At 41.5% G+C, this 21,800-nt stretch overlaps 1 protein-coding gene across 14 annotated transcripts in view; it reads left to right on the top strand.

Annotated features, from left to right (window-relative positions):
- Positions 1–18,931, top strand: part of MSI2 (musashi RNA binding protein 2) — a 467,665-nt gene extending 448,734 nt beyond the window's left edge. For 5 of the 14 annotated variants that reach the window (XM_075013752.1, XM_075013746.1, XM_075013751.1 and 2 more), the window contains 3 exons: positions 11,776–11,930; positions 14,403–14,480; positions 18,423–18,931. In XM_075013752.1, coding sequence (XP_074869853.1) covers positions 11,776–11,930; positions 14,403–14,444 — 197 coding nt within the window. In that variant the 3' untranslated portion in view covers positions 14,445–14,480; positions 18,423–18,931. Of the gene's footprint in view, positions 1–11,721; positions 11,931–14,402; positions 14,481–18,422 lie in introns of those variants that run through there. The other 9 variants (XM_075013750.1, XM_075013745.1, XM_075013747.1 and 6 more) reach the window with 5 other exon arrangements.
- Positions 18,932–21,800: the final 2,869 nt, after the last annotated feature.

Genomic DNA, 21,800 nt, shown 5'->3' with positions numbered 1-21,800 from the left:
GGGATCACATTGTCATGCAAGTCTGGGATGATGAGCAGTGGCTGCACAAGTTTTGGATGAGGAAAGCTACATGCATGGGACAGGAGGATGAGGGCTGCCCTGCTGGTGGAGAAGCACATGGCCATTGCATTGTGGAAGCTGACTACTCCAGACAGCTATCATTGGCCACCGATCAATTTGGAGTGGGAACACTGACCATTGGACTTGTTTTGAGGGAAGCGTGCAGAGCCATTAATCTCATCCTGCTCCTAAAGACTGTGACTGTGGGCCACAGACGTGACATTGTGGATGGCCTTGTGCAAATTGGCTTCCCTGACTGAGGAGGGGCAATATATGGCATACATATTCCAATCCTGTAACCAAACACCTTAGCCTTGAAGTGCATTAATGGAAAGAGGTGGGTCTCCATGGGTCTCTGGGAGCTTGTAGAGCACTGTGGACGTTTCATACACATTCACATAGGCTGGTCCAGAAAGGTGCATGATGCACGCATCTTTTGAAACACAGGCCTATTCAGTAAGCTGCAAGCAGGGATTTTCTTCCTGAACCATCAGATCATTGCAGGTGAAAGTCAAAATGCCCATTATGATCCTGGGACATTCCACCTACCCCTTTATGCTGTGGCTCATTGAGCCACACACAGGGAGCCTTGACAGCAGCAAGGAGCAGTTTTACAACAGGCTGAACAAGTGCAGAATGAATGTTGAATGTGCTTTTGGTTGTTTAAAGGCCCACTGGCAATTTCTGTATAGCAAGCTGGACTTAGCCAATGACAACATCCCTATGCGTATAACCGTGTGCTGTACCCTCCGTAATATTTGCGAAGGAAAGGACGTAAGATTCACTCAGAGCTTGACCACTGAGGCTTAGTGCCTGGCAGTTGAGTCTGAGAAGACTGAGACCAGGGCTATTAGAGAAGTACAGTGCAGAGCTATAAGGATCAGAGATGCCTTGAGGCAACAGTTTGATGCTGAAAGCCTGTAATGTTTGTTTCCATGCAAAGGAGTGCAGGTGTTTGGTATGCTGTTAGGTGACCCTGATTGCTCCATACAATGCACTGACTAGAAAAATGCCTGTTGCCTTGGTCGGCTATGCTTGCTTTCATTTAATAGAATAAAGATTGATTGCAAACTAAAAACATTCATTTATTAAAAAACAATCACTGTTGGACAGAGACATGCAGAACACATCTGCACTTTGTGGCATGAAAGAAGGGAGGGAGCAGGTGAGGCCCCCATACGTTCACGGAGTTGCATATGTCCAGGAGTCACATGCAGCCTTGCTGTTTGGGTTAACTGGATGGGGACGGGGGTTGAGTGCAGTGGGTACTGGTGGGAGTCTGTAGGGCTGGACAGTGATGGGACTGGTGTGGAATGTAGCAGATGCCGACTGGGGAAAGGATGGTGGTCGAATTGTTGGCAGGTACAAAGTGGCATGTGAGAGAGAGTTTTGTTGCACTGGCTGCAGCAGACGGATGCAAAGCTGCTCCACCTGTATTGCTAGGAGCACCTGGAGCATGTCTGCTTGGCACTCCCAAATGTTTACGAGCCACTCCACGGCTTCATTACTGCACGCCATATTCTCCTTCTGTTCCCTCCTCTTGATGTTCCACCACTCTTCCAGTTCTTTATCTTCTTCAGTGGGCTGTAGCATGGCATCACGCAGCAGGTCCTCCTTATTTTTCCAAGCCCACTTTCTAATTCTTCACAGCCGTTCAGCTGACAATAACAAGGCTGCCTGGGAGCTGAGGTCACTTCTGTAAAGCCAACATGCAACATTTTACAGAGGCTCCCTTTTAACACTTGCCAGAGCCATGACTGTTTATAAACACAAGTACTAGTCTCATACCTATCGCTAACAAGGTGAGCACACGTAAGCCACTAGACCCCCAAAATGGGAGGGGAATTCATCGTCCCAGAGTCTTACTGTGGTCTAGCATGTATATCTTGTTGAGACCCAACACTGAAGGGGGAGCCTTGTAGTCATTGCTGTCCACACATATTCCACAGGCTGTGTTCATCCTGGAAGATAGCTCACTGCTGAGAGTGACTAGAGATGCACGGGTGGGTCTTACGCAAGACTGTGACTTCCACCTTGACCTTATACAACTTGCTTGTGTGCAGCAATGGTCTTTTCCTCCCTTGTCCCGCATCCCTCTGTGATGGCAGAGTGGCGCGGGAATGCTACCCTTGTAGAGGTAAGGAACAAAGCTGCTCTGCCAAAGAACCTGCAGGAGTGGATTGCCCAGTATCTCTACGAAACTCTTGGGAAGATCTCTGAGCCCAAGTACTGTGAAGTGAGAGTCTGTTAACAGCTTGTTCCACCTCTGTACCTAGGTGGATGTCAGTATGAGCAGCACACAGACCCACGTCTGCTTTCAGCAACTCGCTCCAGCAATTTCCAAAATCAGAGCCCCTAACTGGGGCCTCTTCTCCTGTCTGAGTTTCCCCAAGCTCCAACTGCTCAGAATGGCTCCCTTCTACCAGGGTGGAAGAGATCTCCTGATTCATGCTTCTTTGGACACCAAGTCAGTCTCTGGCTGTGCGTCTTCCTCCACCTCAGCACTCACATCCAGGATTTCTTCCTCAGTCGACTCTAAGCCTGCACAGCCCCACAAATATCCACAGGGTCATTGTAGCGGAGGTAAAGTCAACCCCAAGTATCAGACCCAGCTCTTTATAAAGCCAGCAGGTTGCAGGCACAGCACTGGAGCAGCGGTTTGCCTCCTGCACCTTGTGGTAGACAAGCTGCAGCTCTTTCACTTTGATCCTGCACTGCAGTACATATTGGTCATGCATCTCAGTATCTGCTTGTAGGTATTAAAATTCCTATGGTGGGAGTGTAGCTTGGACCGAACAGCCTCCTCTCCCCAAATGCCGATGAGGTCCAGCACCTTGGCCTGGCTCCAAAAAGGGGATTGCCTGGTAGGTGGAGCAGGTACGGTCACCTGAAAAGAAGCACTGAGATCTCTGCGTGCGTCGCTGAGCAAGCAGCAAGGGGACTTTCCAAATTCCAGAGGAATGTAAAGGGTGGTTAGTCATCGCAGGGCAGAGCAATGGATTTCAAACCTGATACCAAGAGCAGGCATTGTGCGACAGGTACTGGAGGCCAGTCACAGCACTGTAATACACCAGGGTTTGCATTAACAGGAGTGTTGTGAGCAAGACACAAGGAGTAATTCTTCCACTCTACTCTGCGCTGATTAGGCCTCAACTGGAGTATTGAGTCCAGTTCTGGGTCTCACATTTTAGGAAAGATGTGAAGAAATGGGAGAGGGTCCAGAGAAATGCTACTTAAAAGGATTAAAGGTCTAGAAAATATAACTCATGAGTGAAGATTAGAAGAATTGGGTTTGTTCAGTTTGGAAAAGGGAAGGCTGAGAGGCGACATGAGAGCAGCTTTCAAGTACCTAAAAGGGGCCGTGTCTACACTAGCCCAAAACTTCGAAATGACCATGCAAATGGCCATTTCGAAGTTTACTAATGAAGCGCTGAAATACATATTCAGTGCCTCATTAGCATGCGGGCGTCTGTGGCACTTCGAAATTGACACGGCTCACCGCCACGCAGCTCATCCCGACGGGGCTCCTTTTCGAAAGGACCCTGCCTACTTTGAAGTCCCCTTAGTCCCATCTGCTCATAGAAATAAGGGGACTTTGAAGTAGCCGGGGGCCTTTCGAAAAGGAGCCCCGTCTGGACGAGCCACGCGGCGGCGAGCTGCGTTAATTTCAAAGTGCTGCAGCTGCCTGCATGCTAATGAGGTGCTGAATATGTATTTCAGTGCTTCATTAGTAAACTTTGAAATGGCTATTTGCATGGCCATTTCGAAGTTTTGGGCTAGTGTAGACATTGCCAGGGTGTTATAAGGAGGAGGGAGAAAAATTATTCTCCTTGGCCTCTGAAAATAGGACAAGAAGCAGAGGGCTTAAACTGCAGCCAGGAAGGCTTAGACTGGATGTTTGGAAAAAAATTTCTGTCAGGGTGGTTAATTCCTGGAATAAATTGCTTAGGGAGGCTGTAGAATCTCCATCATTGGAAATATTTAAGATCAGGCTAAATAAATACCTCAAAGGGATGATACAGATGGCTCTTGGGCAGGGGACTAGACTTGATGACCTCTTGAGATCCCTTCCTGTTCTAGTATTTTATGAATTCTGTCTAGGGTGTCCCCACTGGCAGCACAGTGCTGTAGCCATGGCGCAGAAAGCTCTACACGTCTCATTGAGGTGGTGTACCAAGAGCACAACGGCTGCATAGTTTGTGTCTTGCCAGTGTGGACAGCTTGGGAGTTACTGCTTTGGGAGCTGATTGACTTCACTGTAACTCGCCCCAGGAACCCTGGCTTAAGCAAGGGTGTTACAAACTAACATCACAACTTGGAGGTGGATGCTTTCAGACCCTCTCTTTTTTGCAGCCATTTGTTTTAATGTGATTCTGTTGGCTCCTTTGTGGAACCTGGGGTGGACAGCCACAGAGCTGTTCTGAGAACTAGCTTATGCCCCAACTGCGTACTCTCGGGTAATAGTGCTGTTTCCAGGAGTGAAATTTGAAACAGATTGTGAGTGCTTTGTTGTTTTCCACTAGAGACTCATTTGAGAGCTACACAGCACTTAGCAGGCTGCCTTTGACAGAAAGTTAGTTCTACCGTTCAATAAAACTCAAGATTACGGTTTCTCTTACCCGTAGGTCCTTCCCATTCCCCTTCCCAATCATCAGCTCTTACAACCTCAATTTAAATCAGCCCCGAAATAGTCACCAATCATTTTTGCTCAAGCTTTTCTGTTGGTTTGTTGTTTCAAAAATATTGTTTTACCTTTAAGTCATAAAAGTTCATGACCACCTAATTGAACTGGCTTATTTCAGGGCTTTTTAGTACATTACAGACCTAGAGATCCTTTTCAATACACAGTCGTGGCTCAGTGACATCGGGGCCCTTCCTTTTAATAGCACTGCCAGGGAAGAAGTCAACACATGTGAATGAAAAATACCAAAAGTCACAATTAAAAATTTAAAAAAAACTAAGAGAGGAAGGATGGCTTTGGGTTAAGGTACCTGCTGTAAAAGCAGGGATCAACGCCCTGCTCTGGCCTGGATTCCCTGTATCATTTTGGGCAAGTCGCTTAATCATTCTGTGGCTCAGCTGGCAATCTGTAAAGTGAGGCTAATAATTTCTTTTGGCCTGTCTGATCTAGGCTTGGTCTATACTACCCAGCTTTTAGTGACGTGTGTCGTCACAGCCATGTTGCTAGGAGTCTGGCAGCGTGAACGCTGTTGGTCAGCACTTTTGCTGACAAAACACACCCACCTTCTCCAAGTGGGATTCGCCTTGTCGACAGGAGAGTGCTCCTGCCAACAAGAGGCCATTCACATTGTCACTTGCTGTGGCAAAACTTTAGGGATCTTTTTGACAGGGGAGGCAGCTTTCTAAGCACCTGTGAACAAGAAGAGTTTTGTCATTCAGGTGGCAGTGTCGACAAAGCCTTAGTTCAATTGTAATCACTTCCTGTGGAGAGTAAATAGCACAATGCCCCCTGACTTGTTTGGAGGCTCTGGGCCTAATTTGATACCAATCACCATTAATAACAACGCCCCTGAAACAGGTTCCTCAGCTCTTGATATGAGAACTCATATGTCAGTGGCAGCAACCTGTGGCCCATTGGGATTCTACCTGTGGCCCAAGAGACATTCAGTTGCCTGTTGCGCATGCACAAGGTTTCCAGATTCTGCTGGTTTCCATCCGTTGTTCTTTTTCTGCTGGTATTTCTAAAACAACATGCACGTAAAGCGAGGGCATGTAAAATGAGGTGAGTGCTGATTGCACACAACGACCAAGAGCTGTGCGCTCCCTCTGCATCCAATCAAAACACTGTTGTGGTTCAGTCCACACACACTGCAAATTCTAGGTGCACAAGCACAGTTAGCGAAACTACTCTGGCCCAGAAGACTGTCTTGGTTACAACAATATTGAGGTCCACTGAGATGAAGGAGGGCTGCCCATGTGGCCCACTCACTTGCCTGGATTGTCCATCGCAGTCATACATTGTCATCCTTTTAATTTTGGCATCCTTTTTCCTTTCTCCCTTTTCATTACCAACACTTTGCCCTCCCCTCTCCCCCTTCTGTGCCGCTACCGCTGGTGGGCGTGACCCATTAGGCACCAGCACATACTGGGTCTTTGTTAACTTGCTGTGGCTGCAAGAAGTCAGACTGGAGGATCTACCCCAGTGGTACTCGCAATCCAGGTTCCCCACTGTACATTCTTCATTTCTCTGAGTTCTCTTGCAAATAGTGATGCACTGGCATCCTAGACCCCTGGTGTCCAATCAGTTCTGAAGCAGTAGCCATCAGATTGGCTGCTGCTCTAGCAAACTAGCCACATTACTCTGAAAATACATTTATGTTTCAAGCCAACTAGCCCCACTCAAACAGCCAAATAGCTAGCGTGGCTAGGGTGCTGAACACCACGGACCTAGACCCTCTTGATTTCGTGTGCCCAGAGGGGACATGCAAAATTGAACGGTCGTGGGTCAAACTATCAGGGGTTGACAGTTGACCCTGTGCTTCTCAATCTCACGTGGAGGTGGGGAGGTCGACAGGACAGTTTCTGCTATCATCTGGCATGAAACATTTTAAATCAGAATCCACAGGTGTATACTAAACTGTTTTTTGAGAATGTGATATAGCTTCAGAAAACATCACTTTTTCACATCAGAGAAGTCATTCAAGGTTATTGCTGCTGTTTCAAATCTGCCTTAAATCTAGCTCTAGCTGTAGCTGAATTTGGGCACTAATATTTCAAGAAGGCAACTCACTATGGCTGAGTGAATCCTTAAAATATGGCTTTGTGCAAAGTGTTTCATCTCCTAGCAATTATGAGAGTTTTTCTGTTTCATTTATTGGGCCTGGAGGGAAGCGTCAGCTCTATAAAAGCTTCTAAACACATCTATAAAATTTCTACAACGAGCTATGTTGTAGGCCAAGCTCAAATGGGAGCCTGAGCAGTTGATACCAGTGTTGTATATTTATCAGGTAAACAATCAATGGGCATAATTTTGTGATGCACATATTTCCCATAGTCAGTTCTGAGGTGTGTCTGTGTAGTATGAAACTGATATTCAGTAGATAGAAAATTATATTGTTCTTTTATTACTTACCACACACCAAAGGATAGTTGAATCAACAGTCTCTATCTTGAGACCAACATTCCTGGTCTGTTTAATCAGGTGGGGATTTGGGGAGTAGATTAGCTTCTAGAGATCTGCTTCGTGGCTCTTTGTTTTCTCTCTTCTTTTCAGGAAACCACTAAGACAAGTGTTTGGTTTTTTTCATCCACCTATGACTTTTGCCATTTGCAAATGAATGCTTTCACCCTTGATGCTGACATGTAGGCGTATCTTATTGGCTGTGGTGTTACAGCCACCCACTACTAAATGATTAGTGCTCCTAGAAACAGCACACTGGCATCAGTCAGCCATTCCAGTACGTATGTGAAATCTGCCTGTGAGATCTTTTGAGTTGCAATTTTATCTCCCATGCAGAATGGTCAATACCTTAAGGGCTAGTCACATTCTATCCACTCTTCTCCTTGCTCTGTACATAGTGGAATCCTCTTCTAATAAGAGCCAGTTGTTTTTATTTATATTTGCACAGAACAACTGCACCCTCAATGGCAAGGTTACGTTTTGCGCAGGGCAGGGCACTGAAAACATGGATGGGGCTAGACTGAGCTGCTCCTCGGTGGAATTCACTGCAAATTGACTTGCCTTTCTGCATCACGAGGATTCGTTTATTTTAACAAGGGAATTTTCCTTCCTTCTGACCTACATTGGAGCATGTCCCCCGTTCACTTCGAAGGAGAACGAATACGTGTCCTTAGTTCAGTTCTACTTCCATTTTATCACGATGGGTACCAAAAGACAACCTCAAATATAATCAACTGATCAGTCAGCATTAAGGACTCATCTAAGAAACCTCTGCTTGTGGTGTCTTGCTATTCTTACTGTCCTAAAAGACCTGTCCCTTATTTTCAGCTGCTCCACTGAAGGTACTGGAGTTTTTCTGATTGACACAAGCTGAGGATCTCAGCCATACAGCTGCTCTTGCTAGATTTGAGGATGTGTATTATGGTTCTTTTTCAGTCGCCACTGGATAGACACTGTACGCATCAGTATCTAGATCTGCTAGACAGCTAGCTCCACCTCCCCAAAACTTCATCCGTTCAAATACATTTTAAGCAAGTGAAAATATTGGATGCTTTGAAATGTGTTCCTCCCACCCCCTCCTCCATGCATGCAGCAAAGCACTAAATGGATATGTGATTTCTTCTCTTGGGAGAGTCCGTTCTCCACATACAGAAAGCTAAATGTGCTGATCTAGTCTCTCGTTTCTCTCATCGTACGGATTTTGACACAGCTTTGGAGCCAAACAGCCATGCTAAGCTTCTGCACAACTCTCCAGAGCCTGGTCACTGTTGGCATGATTTTTAAATAGCATAATTTTATCACTGTATCATACAATTAATATTGAAAACCAAGGGACATGTTCAGTGGAGGAGTCAGCTCCATTGATTTCAGCGAGTTGCACGATAAATTTGGCCTCGTTTGTTAACTTTTTTCTTCCAGCTTTGTTTGTTTTTAAGTAAACCCCCTTGGTGTATTTCTACACCTAATCTGCCCTGTGTTCTCTGGGAGTTGACCCAGCTTCTTGACATCATTAAGACTTTGGGTTTTCCCAGCAAATAATGCTCGGAAATGCAAGCTTCAGATAAACTTTTTTTTAGAAGATCTGCCCAATGCAGTAGCACACCAGCACACAGAGGGTCTCCACATCACCATAACCCACATCGTTAAGACACATTACAGTCAAAACCCATAGCTCTGGTCAGGGCTTTCTTTCATAATAATAGGCACTTCTTTGTAAACCCTTTCCTCCCCTCCTCACAGGCATATGTTGCAATATGAGACTTAAAAGCACATCATAGAAATGCCAGTGCAGTTGTTCGAGTGGCATTGGCATTACTCTGATGGAACAAGACTGAGAACGCTCTTAAAACTCAGTAGAGTTATTTTTGAAGGTCTGCCGCTGGCCAGCTCTTTTGACCTTTGGCCAATGGTTGGACTGGTCGAGGTGGTTTGTTTATCTACCCTGCACACCATTTATTTTTTTCCTTCTGGTATGATGTGTTTCTAAGGAATGTTCATCCTTACTTCCTCCTTGGTAAAGGCCTTTGTCCACATTCTTTGCAAATCAACATGTAGAAAATTTAAAATGGTTTCTAGCCCACCCAAGGACCCGAGAGAGGCCCACGATTTGCTCAACTAAGCAAACCAGGTTTTCTGTGTGACTTGGCAGTAAAACCTGTATCCATTTAATTGAACCAGAAGGAAAGAGTGTGCTAGCGCAAGATAATAAAGGACTTTTGAATATCTCAGCTGGATATTTTTTTCCTGAGTGAGAAGGCCAAATGTTATCTTGACATTTAATCTTTACTATTAAAAATGGTGCTTTGTTTGCCAGCTTGTTCCAAAATAATCTGTTTGTTCTCTCTTGCCTGATTTCTTTTAACTTGTTGAATTAGATGACCTACTTTCTTCCCCCTGGTACCAGCTAAATAGAGCCATATTGCTCAATTTATTTTGTAAAATGGACTTTCTGACCATTGCCAAACCATTGGTCACCATTTTACTTTTGCCAGTTAATTGATCCAGTTGAGGACAGTTTATCTCTAGCCAGTGCAGCACAGTGAAAGATTGTTCAGTGCTGTGTCAGTGAGATAATGGGAAATCCTGAAAGACCATGTCACAATGGACATAAGACTTCCACAGGGTGTGAGGCTGATGGCAGTTCTGGCACTTGGCTGTACCAAATTTGCCTATACGATTGTTGTAATTTTTAGCAAGGAGCTGATCCAGAGCCCATTTTGTCCATTAGAAACTTTTTTAAAGTTAGGACCCTAATCTTTCCGTGGGTGTCTCTTGATTGAGAAATAGGACTTGCTCACTTCGGTGTCATCCACAATAAAAGGCTGCAGCTGATCCACTCAGTTCTGACTTGCAGGTTACAGAGAGAGAGAGCGATCACAAGCTACCACGCTTTGCTCACTTCCTGTTTAACGACTTACAAATATCTGCAGGAGGCTCTCAGCAAAAGGACAGAGGCCACACCAGTGGAGCTGTACAGACTGGAACTTGGGGGAAATAGAAAACTTTGCAGCCAGGGGCCTCTTTCTAATATTGACGTTACACTACCAGTTCAGAGATAAGGAAAGTTTGGGTATGACCATAAACTATTTAATTTCACTTTTAGGCTTCTCTGCCTCTCTGTACCTAGGTGGAACAGCCAGTGCATTTAGATGTGAGAAGGACGGGTCTCTGCAGGTCATGGCCTGGATTCCAGCTGCTGTATTTAGGAGGTTTTAAAAAGGGGCCTAGATATCCACCTCTTTGGAGCTCCTGATTAAAACCGAAGCCTCTCTAGCTGTTTCAAGTAGAGTGATAAATAAGGTTTATTTAATCGAGGCCTCGCCAGACTGCATATCTTTTGATTTATTTTTCTTTTCACTGTGTTTATTTGCAAGAATCTTGTTCAGTGCTCTAGTCTAATTGAGGGAACTTGAAACCAACCCTGAGCACTTAAAATACATGTGTATCTGCACTAACTTTATCTGACTTTTAAGGGGCTGTTATGGTAGACTAGGTATGTGTTACGGTGCATATGAGCATGTCTCTATGCGCTTGTGTAAGGACTTTGCAAGTAATAGGTTTATCCTGAGGCAAGCTACGTGTTTCCATTGGAGTCTTCCTAGCCTGCTAACATTTCTCTTTGCATTCAAGTCTTTTACTCATAAATTTTACATTCCAGACTGATTGTGAGAAATGCCAAAACCTAATAATCTAGCATGCTTAAAAATATAAATTTATCCTATAGCATCTTTTTCTGACTTAAAAAAAAAAATCTTTTACTTCCCCTTAAGGAGGTGAGTGTCATAGATCCTATGAAATTCTGTTTTTGTTTTCATCTCCATGTACTTACTTTGTGCAGTTTTGGAGACAGAGTAAGGTCCTTGCTCTCCAAAGCTAACAAACAAGATAATTATAATTTTCATAATAATTAAAAAAGAAAAGTTGCTCCAAAATGCTCCATTCCATGTCATGTTTTAATTAAAAATATCTTTTAGACGTTATGTAGCATACAGATAAAAGGGCGGGGTTTTTTGGAAAGTACTGAATGGATCCAAAAATGATTTTACTAGATGTGATTTGCTTTATTTGCTGTCAACATTTTAATATCAATATTAACACAATGTGTAGTCTAAAACTAGTTCCTTTGTAGTTTGCATGGGATGTGAATGCTGTCTCGACGTGCCCAGATCTAGAAAACTTGTTACTACTGCATGAGCATCAAATCTGATGTTGAAAAATATCTATATAGTTTGTGATAATTTGGTGAAAATGAGCACCTAGAGTCTCTGGTTGCAGTAGTGTGTTGAATGATTGTTTTTTTATATATATATATATATATATATATTCATCTATATATATTTGGAGCTCCAAGCTTCTTAGTAGTATGGGCTGACTTTTATTCAGTACTTGCTCTCCTATCGCATGGCCTTGGTTAAGTGTTAGAAGTTGGGCCTAGGCTGTTTATTCTAGTGTTTGGCTTTATAATAACTGTGCATGCTCGGCGTCTGGCCTCATACCCAGCTTTATTCTCTGCACACCAGTCTTGAATAGCTACAGTGCTCAACCGAATTTTGGCGCACCCGCTTCCCCGGCAGGCTCCAATCCCGCCAGGCCAGGAGGATTCCCAGGGGCTAACAGCCCAGGTCCCGTCGCAGACCTCTACGGTACAGCCAGTCAGGACTCCGGTGTTGGTAATTACATAAGTGCTGCCAGTCCTCAGCCGGGCTCTGGCTTTGGCCATGGAATCGCTGTAAGTAACCCTTTCTTCCCCTTCTCCTCTTGAGTAATTGGATTTGAGTTCAGAAAGTAGAGGATTTTTGTAATTAAAAATGAATTGTGCAGTGCGCTGCTCCCTTAGCCTTTTATCATGTTCGTGATACTATGCTGTCTAACCTGCTCAATTTACTAATAGGCTTGTTTCAAAATGGCGCACTTCGCTGCCTTGACTGTCACTTGAATTATAAGCAGAATTGAAAATGCTTGTCTGACCCCTACTCCTCCATTATAGAGTTGACATACTTTAAAGTGCAATATATTAAAAAATACTTAAGGGCTTCTGTTCACTGTAAATTTAAGTGATCCTATTTCTGGAGAACAAATACTTTAGGCTGACACACCTAATGGTGTATAATGCCCCAGTTTCTTCTCTCTGTTATAACTACATCTACAGTAGAGAGTTTTGCTGACAAAACTTGCAGCACTTCCGCACTAAAAATGTGTTCTGTCGACATACTATTGACTGAACTTGGCACTTTCTCAACAGCCTTTTGCCTCTCCCCCATGAGGCAGAACGCTTTTCTCGACTGAATTGTCAACAGTACAGCCATGTGGATGCTCCAGGGGCCCTCTGTCGACAAACAAGGCTTCCGGGTCACCAGGTAGCCCTGTCTGCCATGCGTCCAGTTGGCCGTTCTATCGAGCGAGCAGTCGGGCCACTCTCTGTCGACAGAGCGATCCGCTTTTGTGTGTGGCCGCAATCTGTTGACAGAAGTTTTGTTGGAAGATCTCTTCCGGCAGTGACTTCTGTTGGCAGATCACGGTAGTGTAGATGCAGCTGTTGAGAAAGTGGATGCTTGCTGTAGCATCTCCAGCTCTGCAAGAGTACAGTGGCTGTTCCTCTGCAAAATAATGTTACAACAAGAGGGAGACATCTGAACTGGAATTGATTTAGAAATTTGACACTTTTAACCCAGGGCGGAACAGAAGAGCTTAACTATCTTATGCATTACAAGTGCAGTTTCCCTGCCTTTGATATTTACAGAAATTAGACACATTCTGCTTTAATTTGCTTCATTAATTGGTCCTACTAGTGACAGGTAACCCTTTTTTCTCTCTCCTCCCACCCCCATATAAACCACAGATTCTGATGTTCTACCCCATTTACCTAAGGAAGTGGGTTTTACTCATGAAAGCCCATCACCTAATAAAGTTATTAGTCTCAAACATACCACAGGACTGCTTGTTATTTTTTAAAACAGAGTAGTCCCACTCATGTCACTGGGATGATTTTAATCATTAAAGTTAAGTATGTTTTTTTCAGAATCAGGGTCTTTGTATAGCATTGAAAAAGGAAAGTTAGCTGATGATGCACAGTCAACATGTTGATAACTAGTTTATTGCTAACATTTCTTGTCATTGGCAGGTCACAAGTAAGTCTCTAATCTTTTTCAAATCAGTGGGAAATATTTTCATGGCTCTGTCATCTAACTAATATAGACAATGGAAATTGACTTAACAAGCTTGCATGCTGGTTTTCAGATTGTATTGTTTTACCTCTGTGTGTTAGCATGAATGTGTTTGAATCTGTTTAGTGGCTGTCAGTCTTTGAAATGGAAAATTAGCTATCCCCCCAAAAAAAGAATTCTAAGCAAACAATGAGATTTTTTTCATTGTGTTTCCATCTCAGATGTGTAGAATAGTTTCAGAAGATTACTCAAAAGTAAGTAAGAGAGTAAAGTTAATATTTTATTCAAATTGATTGGTGGGGGGAGAAGAATGTAGTGCAGACAAAGCTCCTAAAATAAACTAACATGGGTTTCATTGTATTTTAAAATATCCTTTTGCAGCCTTCTAGCTGAGAACTAACATTCCAAATTCTTGTTCAATTTCATTCTCATTACAAGGTCACTTAAGTAACTTTACAATCTCATTGGAACAGTTGTGCTATTATTATTCTGCCAAGAATTACGCATCAATTTAAACTGCCATCTATCGCCACTTATAACACCCCTCATTTCCACTTTTCACCTAAAGAAAAAGACCTGTTTGTTCTTGAAAACTTGTGCACTTTGACCTCTGCAATGTCCTGATTATCAAATAAGAATAATACAGCATTTGGCATCTTGCTTTTTGTCTGCACTATCATTTTTTCAGAAGGAATTTTCTCTCTGGTATGTAGATTGGCAGCCTCTTAATTCCTCCTCTCCCCCAGTAACCTTATCGAGAACATGGGGGGTCTTTTTTATTATTTACTTTTTTAACACTGTCCATTTACTAATCCTAATTTAAAAAAAAAATAGAGGAGGAATGAGAAGATTACAGTCTCGGAAAGGTAAGCTTAGAATTCAGCACAAGTCATTGGTCACCAGAAAACAGTTTTCTTCAATACATATTCATGCTGGCAACACAGTCTTTCAAATCCTTTGATAATTACTTGCCAAAAAAAAAATCATCTCTTCCCATGTACAGAACACTGATGACCTTAATAATTGTACAATTTTAGGGACCTTTGATTGCAACGGCTTTTACAAATGGATACCATTGAAACGTTACACATGGTTGGTTGCCATCTCACTTTGAGGTATTGCAGTATATACCATTCCTATTTTATGCTAAGCTGCTATTTCCCATATATATTTTAAATTAAGAAAACACCTTTTGATCTTCACTTTCCTTTTTCCTTGACCTTTAAATCATTCCCTTTTGCAGTTGTTTATTTTAAAATCAATCTTGTGGGTTGGAAACTGGAAGAGAGTCAGAGCTTAGAACCCAACTAAGTTAGCGTATTTGTATGTGTTAAACTTGGAGATGCCTTTTGGAGTCTTTAAAACCCAAAGGAATAAATGATGATTCCAGAAGCCTTTGGAGAAACAAATGAAAGAGTGTCAGGAGGCAGCACTGCTGTGAGGATTACAGATTGTTAGGAATGCAGTTTTCTAAAAATAAGTGAGCACCCTTACTTTATTGCAAAGAAAAAGATAGCTCATAATTAAGTATTGTACCAAATGCTACAGGTGTGAGATAACATTGTTACTAGTAACCATAGAGCAATTATCCCAATTAAAAAATTAAACCTAAGCAAATGAAATTAAAGACATTACCTTAGTATCTGGATCACTGCCAGTTTCCTACCCTTTTAACTGAGCTTAAGTTAATTACATGTTGAAAAACATTGTTTGGCCTTTTGGCATATTCATTTTTGCAAAAAAATATTCTTACACCGTTAATGGTGTAAATGAAGCAGTCAGTAAGTAGAAAGCAAAAGTTATACCCATCAAACCATGTGTTTGCCTTTGTGGTTTACGTTTTTCTATGTGGACACGAAATATATTTAAATGTTATTTTTTATTTCTGTCGATTCTTAGCTAGGAATGTATCTGATCAATGTTGCATTTCAAATCAATCTGTGGAGTTAAAATCATGATGGAAGGGAGGAGGGATTGTTACGGTATGTGTGAAGGGTACTTAAGAGTGTGTATAGAGTCAGAGAGGTAGCCGTTAGTCTGTAGCCTCGAGAACAACAAGAAGTCTTGTGGCACCTTATAGACTAGCAGATATTTTGGAGCATTACTCATGCATCTGATGCAGCGGGTCTTTGCCCACGAAAGCTTATGCTCCAAAATATCTGCTAGTCTATAAGGTGCCACAAGACTTCTTGTTGTTCTCAAACAGGGTGTATGTGTATCTACCAATAAAAGCCAAAAAAACCTATTTAGGAAAACAAAACCACCCTTGCCCGCCCCCATGTACCCCTTGTCCATCAAGCCCACAAAACTCACATTAATTATTAGCTGCGTGATATTTGTATTTCGTGGAGACGGTACATTGATCAGTTTGTAACAATTACTATGTTATAATCCCCTTTAATGTATGACAAGAAATGGTTATGTTTATCTCCTGCATTTTGGCATAAATGGGATTTTTAAGAATGCTACCTGAACTAATTTGGTCCACAAACATCTAATTTTTAGGGGGAGTGTAAAATACACAAGCATTCATTTTTATTCCCAGTTATTTTTAGTAACATTCTAGTATGTATACACACACAGCAATTGGTTTATAATACTGCATTATAATTGTGTCCAGAGCCTTCATAAAGACAAGCTGTGGCATTCTAAGCATGCTCAGGATTTTAACAAAACAGTAATTTGCAGTAATAATGCCGCAAGACAGGAAATGTTAACAAAATTAATATATTGCCTGCCATGGCACATGAAGCTGTAATCGTTATTTACTGGCCAGTGTTACAAGTGCAACCATTAATGACTGAAAAACAGAAATTGCTGTTAACACTGCTCATGACTAATTAAAATAGATTAGTGGGTGGGAGGTCCCTATCATTAATTTCTCTAGGACTGTTGAGTTTGAAATTTGTAATCGTGACAGTACCTTTCAAGGTATTCTTCCACTCTTCTCACCTAGCCATCTGTGGGCCAGCACCACTGCTGCAGCATACCAGGGTCTGCTAAAATAGGGGTTCTTTGCGTGCAGAGGGCAAAAATGTCATCCTGGTAGGTCTAGTGTAGTGAATTTCACGTCACGATCCAGCCCTGCTGCATACTGTTATCTGTGCAAGGGTTCGGGTCGCCCAGCGTGTACTAAATCTCCCTCCTGCTGGGTTACTGTTCAGGGTACACTTGCCCTGCAGCCGCAGAGGGGAGTTGCAGTCAGTATGGGTGTACCTGAGCCAGCTGTGCTCTCACTCACTCGAGTGAGGAGGCTGCAGCACGAGCCCACCCGAGTGTGTTCTCACTTGTGCTGCCCTTGCTGAACCCTGCTTGCTTGTCTTTAGCAAGCTCGCTGGAGCAGTGGTTCTCTGCTGGAGGGGAGGGGTTCCATGTGGTATATCAGCTCAGCTAGAGATTTGCCTCGTTTTAAAACAGGCTGCATACAGATCACTAGCAAAGTCAGTGCAAACACAAAGGGCTACAATGACTTACTGACCTTGCTCGCTGTATAAATATAAGTACAATATTGATATTCCAGTTGATTTATAATTATGTGGTAAAAACGAAAAAGCCAGCGATTCTTCAGGGATAGTTTGCGATGACATTTTTTCATGTCTGAGTTTATAAGCACATAATTTTTAATTGTGGTAAAACTTGCGGGTATGTGACACCAATCAGATGCCTGAAAAGGGCACAGTCATTCAGAAGGGTTAAGATCCACTGCACTAGAGTACATCTACACAAGATGCAAGACACATACCCCTGCCTGCAGTGGAGATATACCCTCAGTTGCATATTATTATTATTGAGTATTAATAATTAAATATTAATTATATTAATTAATGATAGTAAATAAATAAATAAATAAATGATGTCTGGAGTGAAATTTAAATAATAATTAACGCCCTTCTGTCCCTATTCTGCAAAGTTGCAGTCAGTGAGATTAAGGACTTGGGGTTCTACATCCACCTATAAAAATAACTATATTTGTTGAAATGTAGCCATTTAGAAGTTGTTGCCATCTTCCCACTACTTCACCAGTTTTAGAGTAAGAATGTTCTAATGTTATGTAAACTCAGGAGTGTGACCACTAGGGCCGGGGACAAGGTGGGAGGGTAGCTGTCTCCTTGCCCCTGGAAGGGGCGGGGCCAAGAGAAGAAGGGGTGAGGCTTAAGACAATCAGCCGTGCCCCCACCCATGCTCCCTCAGAGTCACGCACGGAGTAGTGGCACAGCTCTGCCACAGCATTTCAAAGGGGCCCTGGGCAACTGCCCCTCTTTGCCCCTGCACCCCCCCCCGGTCAATCAGCCTGAGCGTGACTGGTGCATAAGGAGATTTTTCCAGTGCTTCTGATTAATCTAGTAATATTTTATTTTTCCCTCATATTATTAAACAAAAAAACCCATAAAAATACAAAAGCAGTTTGTCAAAGCAGCACTGAATTTGAAACCAAGGTATTTACTTTACCTTTGTAAATGTACTCGACAGAGAAGATCAGTAGACTAAAAATCTGCCCTGCAACACCTTTTCAGTCCAGCGTAACCCCATAAACTTCACTATGTCACTCTGGATATGATTTAGAACAGAGCTTGGCCCAAAACATGAGTGTTAAATATGCTCCTCATCTTGATAGTAAGCATTTTGCCCAGTTCCCATACATCGACCCTTTACCATGTCTTTAGCGAAGAACAACTGCTGTGCAGATTTACTGAAGAAGTCCTTTAGACTATTTCTGTTCACCTTTTTGTATGTAAGTGATATGACCATTTTCTTTATTATACCTATTAATATTGGTCCTGATACTGAGATACACCAAGCTCCCAGTAACGTCAACAAGAGCTACTGGTCCGCAGGACTTCCCGGGGTCAGGTCTATTACATGTCAAGTTTATATTGCACGGCACTAAATGCACAAAGTAGATTGAAATGATATACAGAGACCTGCACAGGAATTCCGCTGAGCAGTTTACAAATATAGGTGCATAATAAACCCCATGAGGAACTCCACTTGTTCTCGGAACTTCTGTTACTCTCAAGAAGTTTGGTTATGTAATGTGTTCTTTTTGTCCTTTATAGGCTATATCTGGATGTCCAGGCAAGACAGGGCGAAGTTTCTGAATGGTTCCATGTTCAGGTGATATCATCAGACTTTGAGCACTACATCATCACCAATAACATAAACAAACTGGAGGTGGCACTCTATGGACTTAGGTTGTTTAAAATCTCGCTCATCATCTCATGAATCTGCTGTACTATAAAAACAACAGCTTTTTAAAACATGTATATATAATCCATTTCACTTTTGTTTTACTTTCTTGATGGGTTCCCCCTTTTTAATCTATCTGAATCACATTTTTTCTATAGCGTTTGACATATTCTCGTAGTCAAGTAGTTCTAATTTGTGTATCTAGTAAGAGCCTAACCATAGTATAACCGTTTATATTAAGGGGGTTACTTTTCTTTTTCCCCTCCTTTTTACTTTCGTTTTATGTCGTTGTTGCTTAAAGGATGCTGAGATGGTAACATGAGTCTCAGTCTTTTGGTACCAATTCTGAAACTGTAAAAACTCTTCAGGTGGAATTTTAGCACACACTGAATTAGTAGAGTGAGGGCAGTGGGTGGGCGGAAGTTACTAGTTTGTGTTGTATGGGAGCTGAGAGGATAGCTGACTAGCAGGATCTCTAGCCGTTCTTTTTATTTGTGACGTCTTCGTTAACCTAATTATATCTATTTTCGGCAATAAGGTAAGGACTGCAAAATTTTTTGTGTCCTTCTTTTTCTATAAGTGCTTTTTTTGGTTGAAAGAGGTGATATAAGGTTTTTTGAAATTGTGAATTCTGAAAAAAAACTGTAAATACAATTCCATTAACTACATATAAACTATTAAGAAAGAGAAATACAAAATATTTTTGTGATGGAGCCAGTCTAAGGCAGTTTCTCTACTACGCGGAAGAAAAAAATTAAAGTTTTAAACGTTTAGATCAACTGCCAGAGCTGGCCCATAAGAGTTAGATTAACACTGTTTAGCTTGCTCTCTAGGTGTGTTAGACCTTATAACTGTACTAGCGTCATACCAGCATATTAACTAGTCATATGTGCACAGCTTAAAAGGTAACAGTTTAGTTATATTTTTTAATTTAAGAACGGCTTTTTCCCAGGACTGAAAAAGAAGCTACAATTGTAATATTTAAAGTATTTAAAGTTTGAAGCACACCTTTATTAGTCGTTATTTTAAATTAGATCAACTTGCTGTCCAGTCATTTCAGCTGCTCTGCATGTCCTATAAAGTGCTGACAGAGAAGAGATTCCTCTTCAATGTCTAACATGCCGTAGGAAGAGCAGTGTTAAAGCTTGCATTATGCCTTTTGTCCATTATTTTCTATATTAACAAATTAGGAAAGCAACTTTTTTGTTTGTTTGTTTGGAATACCTCAGTGCTACAAGTATCACCCTAGAAGCGACAGAAGATTTTAATTTATTGTAGATGTAAACAGAATTAAAAAGTATAAAAAGTATAAAACATCATTGCACTGTGACTGGTAGGGGGAAAAACTGACAGTTTCCTATTTGCACATGTTTAATATTTGGCTGTTATATATATGGTCCTCTGTTGGGAGAGGAAACTTATGAAGGATATTTTTTAATTTAATTTTTTTAATATTGGTAAATAGGCCTGCAACAGCAAAATAGAAGTACAACATGGTAGGTGGCATTAAGAACATACTGTAGTATGGATATATTTCTTCTTTTTTTAACATAATATTGACAAGTTTTATTAATATTTTTTTAAATTGTTACGTTTATAAATTTGGTACTTTAGGTACAGCCAGTATAAGACACTGAATGCGACATTTGTTAAAAAGAGCTGCTGCACTCCTATTTTTGTAAATTTTACTAACAAGTAGACTAATGTAGACATTCAACAGACCAGGTAGAGCAAAGCATCTTTGGAAAAAAAAAACAAAAAAAACAAGGTATCATAATCTGAATGGAGAAAAACCTTGTTTTTTAAAAACAAAATCATGCTTTTTTGTGTGTGTACTATTTTAGATTTTTTTTTTGTTGTCGTCGTTTCTTATTTCAGAACAACCAGGTTTAAGCAAAATGCTGGACGCTTTTTAAATATTGAGACTTGATCAAGTAATAAAATAACAGTTCTTTAAAAAATATAAATAATTAAAAAAAACACAAACCAAATTCCCTGAGATCCAATGTATAAGTCAGGGAATTTTTTATTAATATTTTGTCAATGTTGATGACGTACTGTACTACCATTTGTTTTTTTCCTCTCCATTCCCTATCACCTCATAGAATATTCTTTGTTGATCATTGTTGTATGTTAATAGTGTATAAAATGGCTATCTTGTAAGAGTGCAGTCCTGATACTAATGTAGTGAATTCCCTCCTTCCCTCCTCTCTCTCTCAATCTCTCTCTCTCTCTCTCTCTCTCTTCTAGTACATATTGGTAGGTGTATTGTAATTAAGGTTAAAAACTTAGATGTAGTTAATCAGATTTAGGACCAGTAAGGATAGAACTTTCTCTTATTTAAAAAAATGCTAATAATTTTGGGCAGTTTCTTCCTTTTTTCCCGTCTTTTTATTTTATTTTTTTGCTGATCTGATGTGGTTTCAACTAACCAAAGGTCTCACAATGTTAAAAATGCTGGCAAACTCTTAAGGCATTTTGTAGATCCCCACCCTTGACTTTAAAAAGGGGGTGCGCCATACTACCTTAAATGCTAATGCTAGATATGCAAAACTGGATTTTTTTAATTTATTTTTTAAAAGAGGGAGGCATGGTATATTCAAATGATTTTACTAAGAGAAAAAATATTTTTTTAAGAATGCTCAGAAGAAACTGATAATCTGTGTGAATATGTTTTAGATGTTTATATACCTTTTGAGACGTCCCAGTGGCCCATAGCACAAATATTGTAGAACCGGATATGTTTTTGATGTGGCTACCTAGACTGAGGTTCACTCTAGTGCCCCACTCATCTAGAAATCCATTTTGAAAGATTTCCTTTGTAAATTATTTCAGCACAAAAGTTCAGTGACATCTTTATTTTAGTCAAGCACATTGGCAAAAGCACTGATAACAACTAAGTGATCTTTCCCATTTTGAACAGTAGCCCCCTGGAGCAGTGGTCCCTGTAAGCTGCTTGCTCGTGTGGCCGCTCAGGAGAGGTTTAAATTCTGCCTGGCTGCATAGTGGAGCACCCGAAGCTAGGGTGTTTTGTTTTTTCTTTGTTTCTACTGGTGGTGCACATGCGCAGGTGCCTTGGTGCACATAACAGAATTTATTTTGCACGTGGATGGGCAAGATTAGAGGGAACGTTGCCTTGGAGTTACCAAAAAAGAGAGACTCCGGCCCGGTAGTGCAAGTGGGCAACAAAAAATAGCCCGTTTCCTCATGAAATCCATTATTAATGTAGAGACAGGTTTTTCTGTCCA

The sequence above is a fragment of the Carettochelys insculpta genome, chromosome 19, assembly GCF_033958435.1.
Source record: "Carettochelys insculpta isolate YL-2023 chromosome 19, ASM3395843v1, whole genome shotgun sequence".
Taxonomy (NCBI): domain Eukaryota; kingdom Metazoa; phylum Chordata; order Testudines; family Carettochelyidae; genus Carettochelys; species Carettochelys insculpta.
This window is presented reverse-complemented; position numbering and strand designations above follow the sequence as displayed.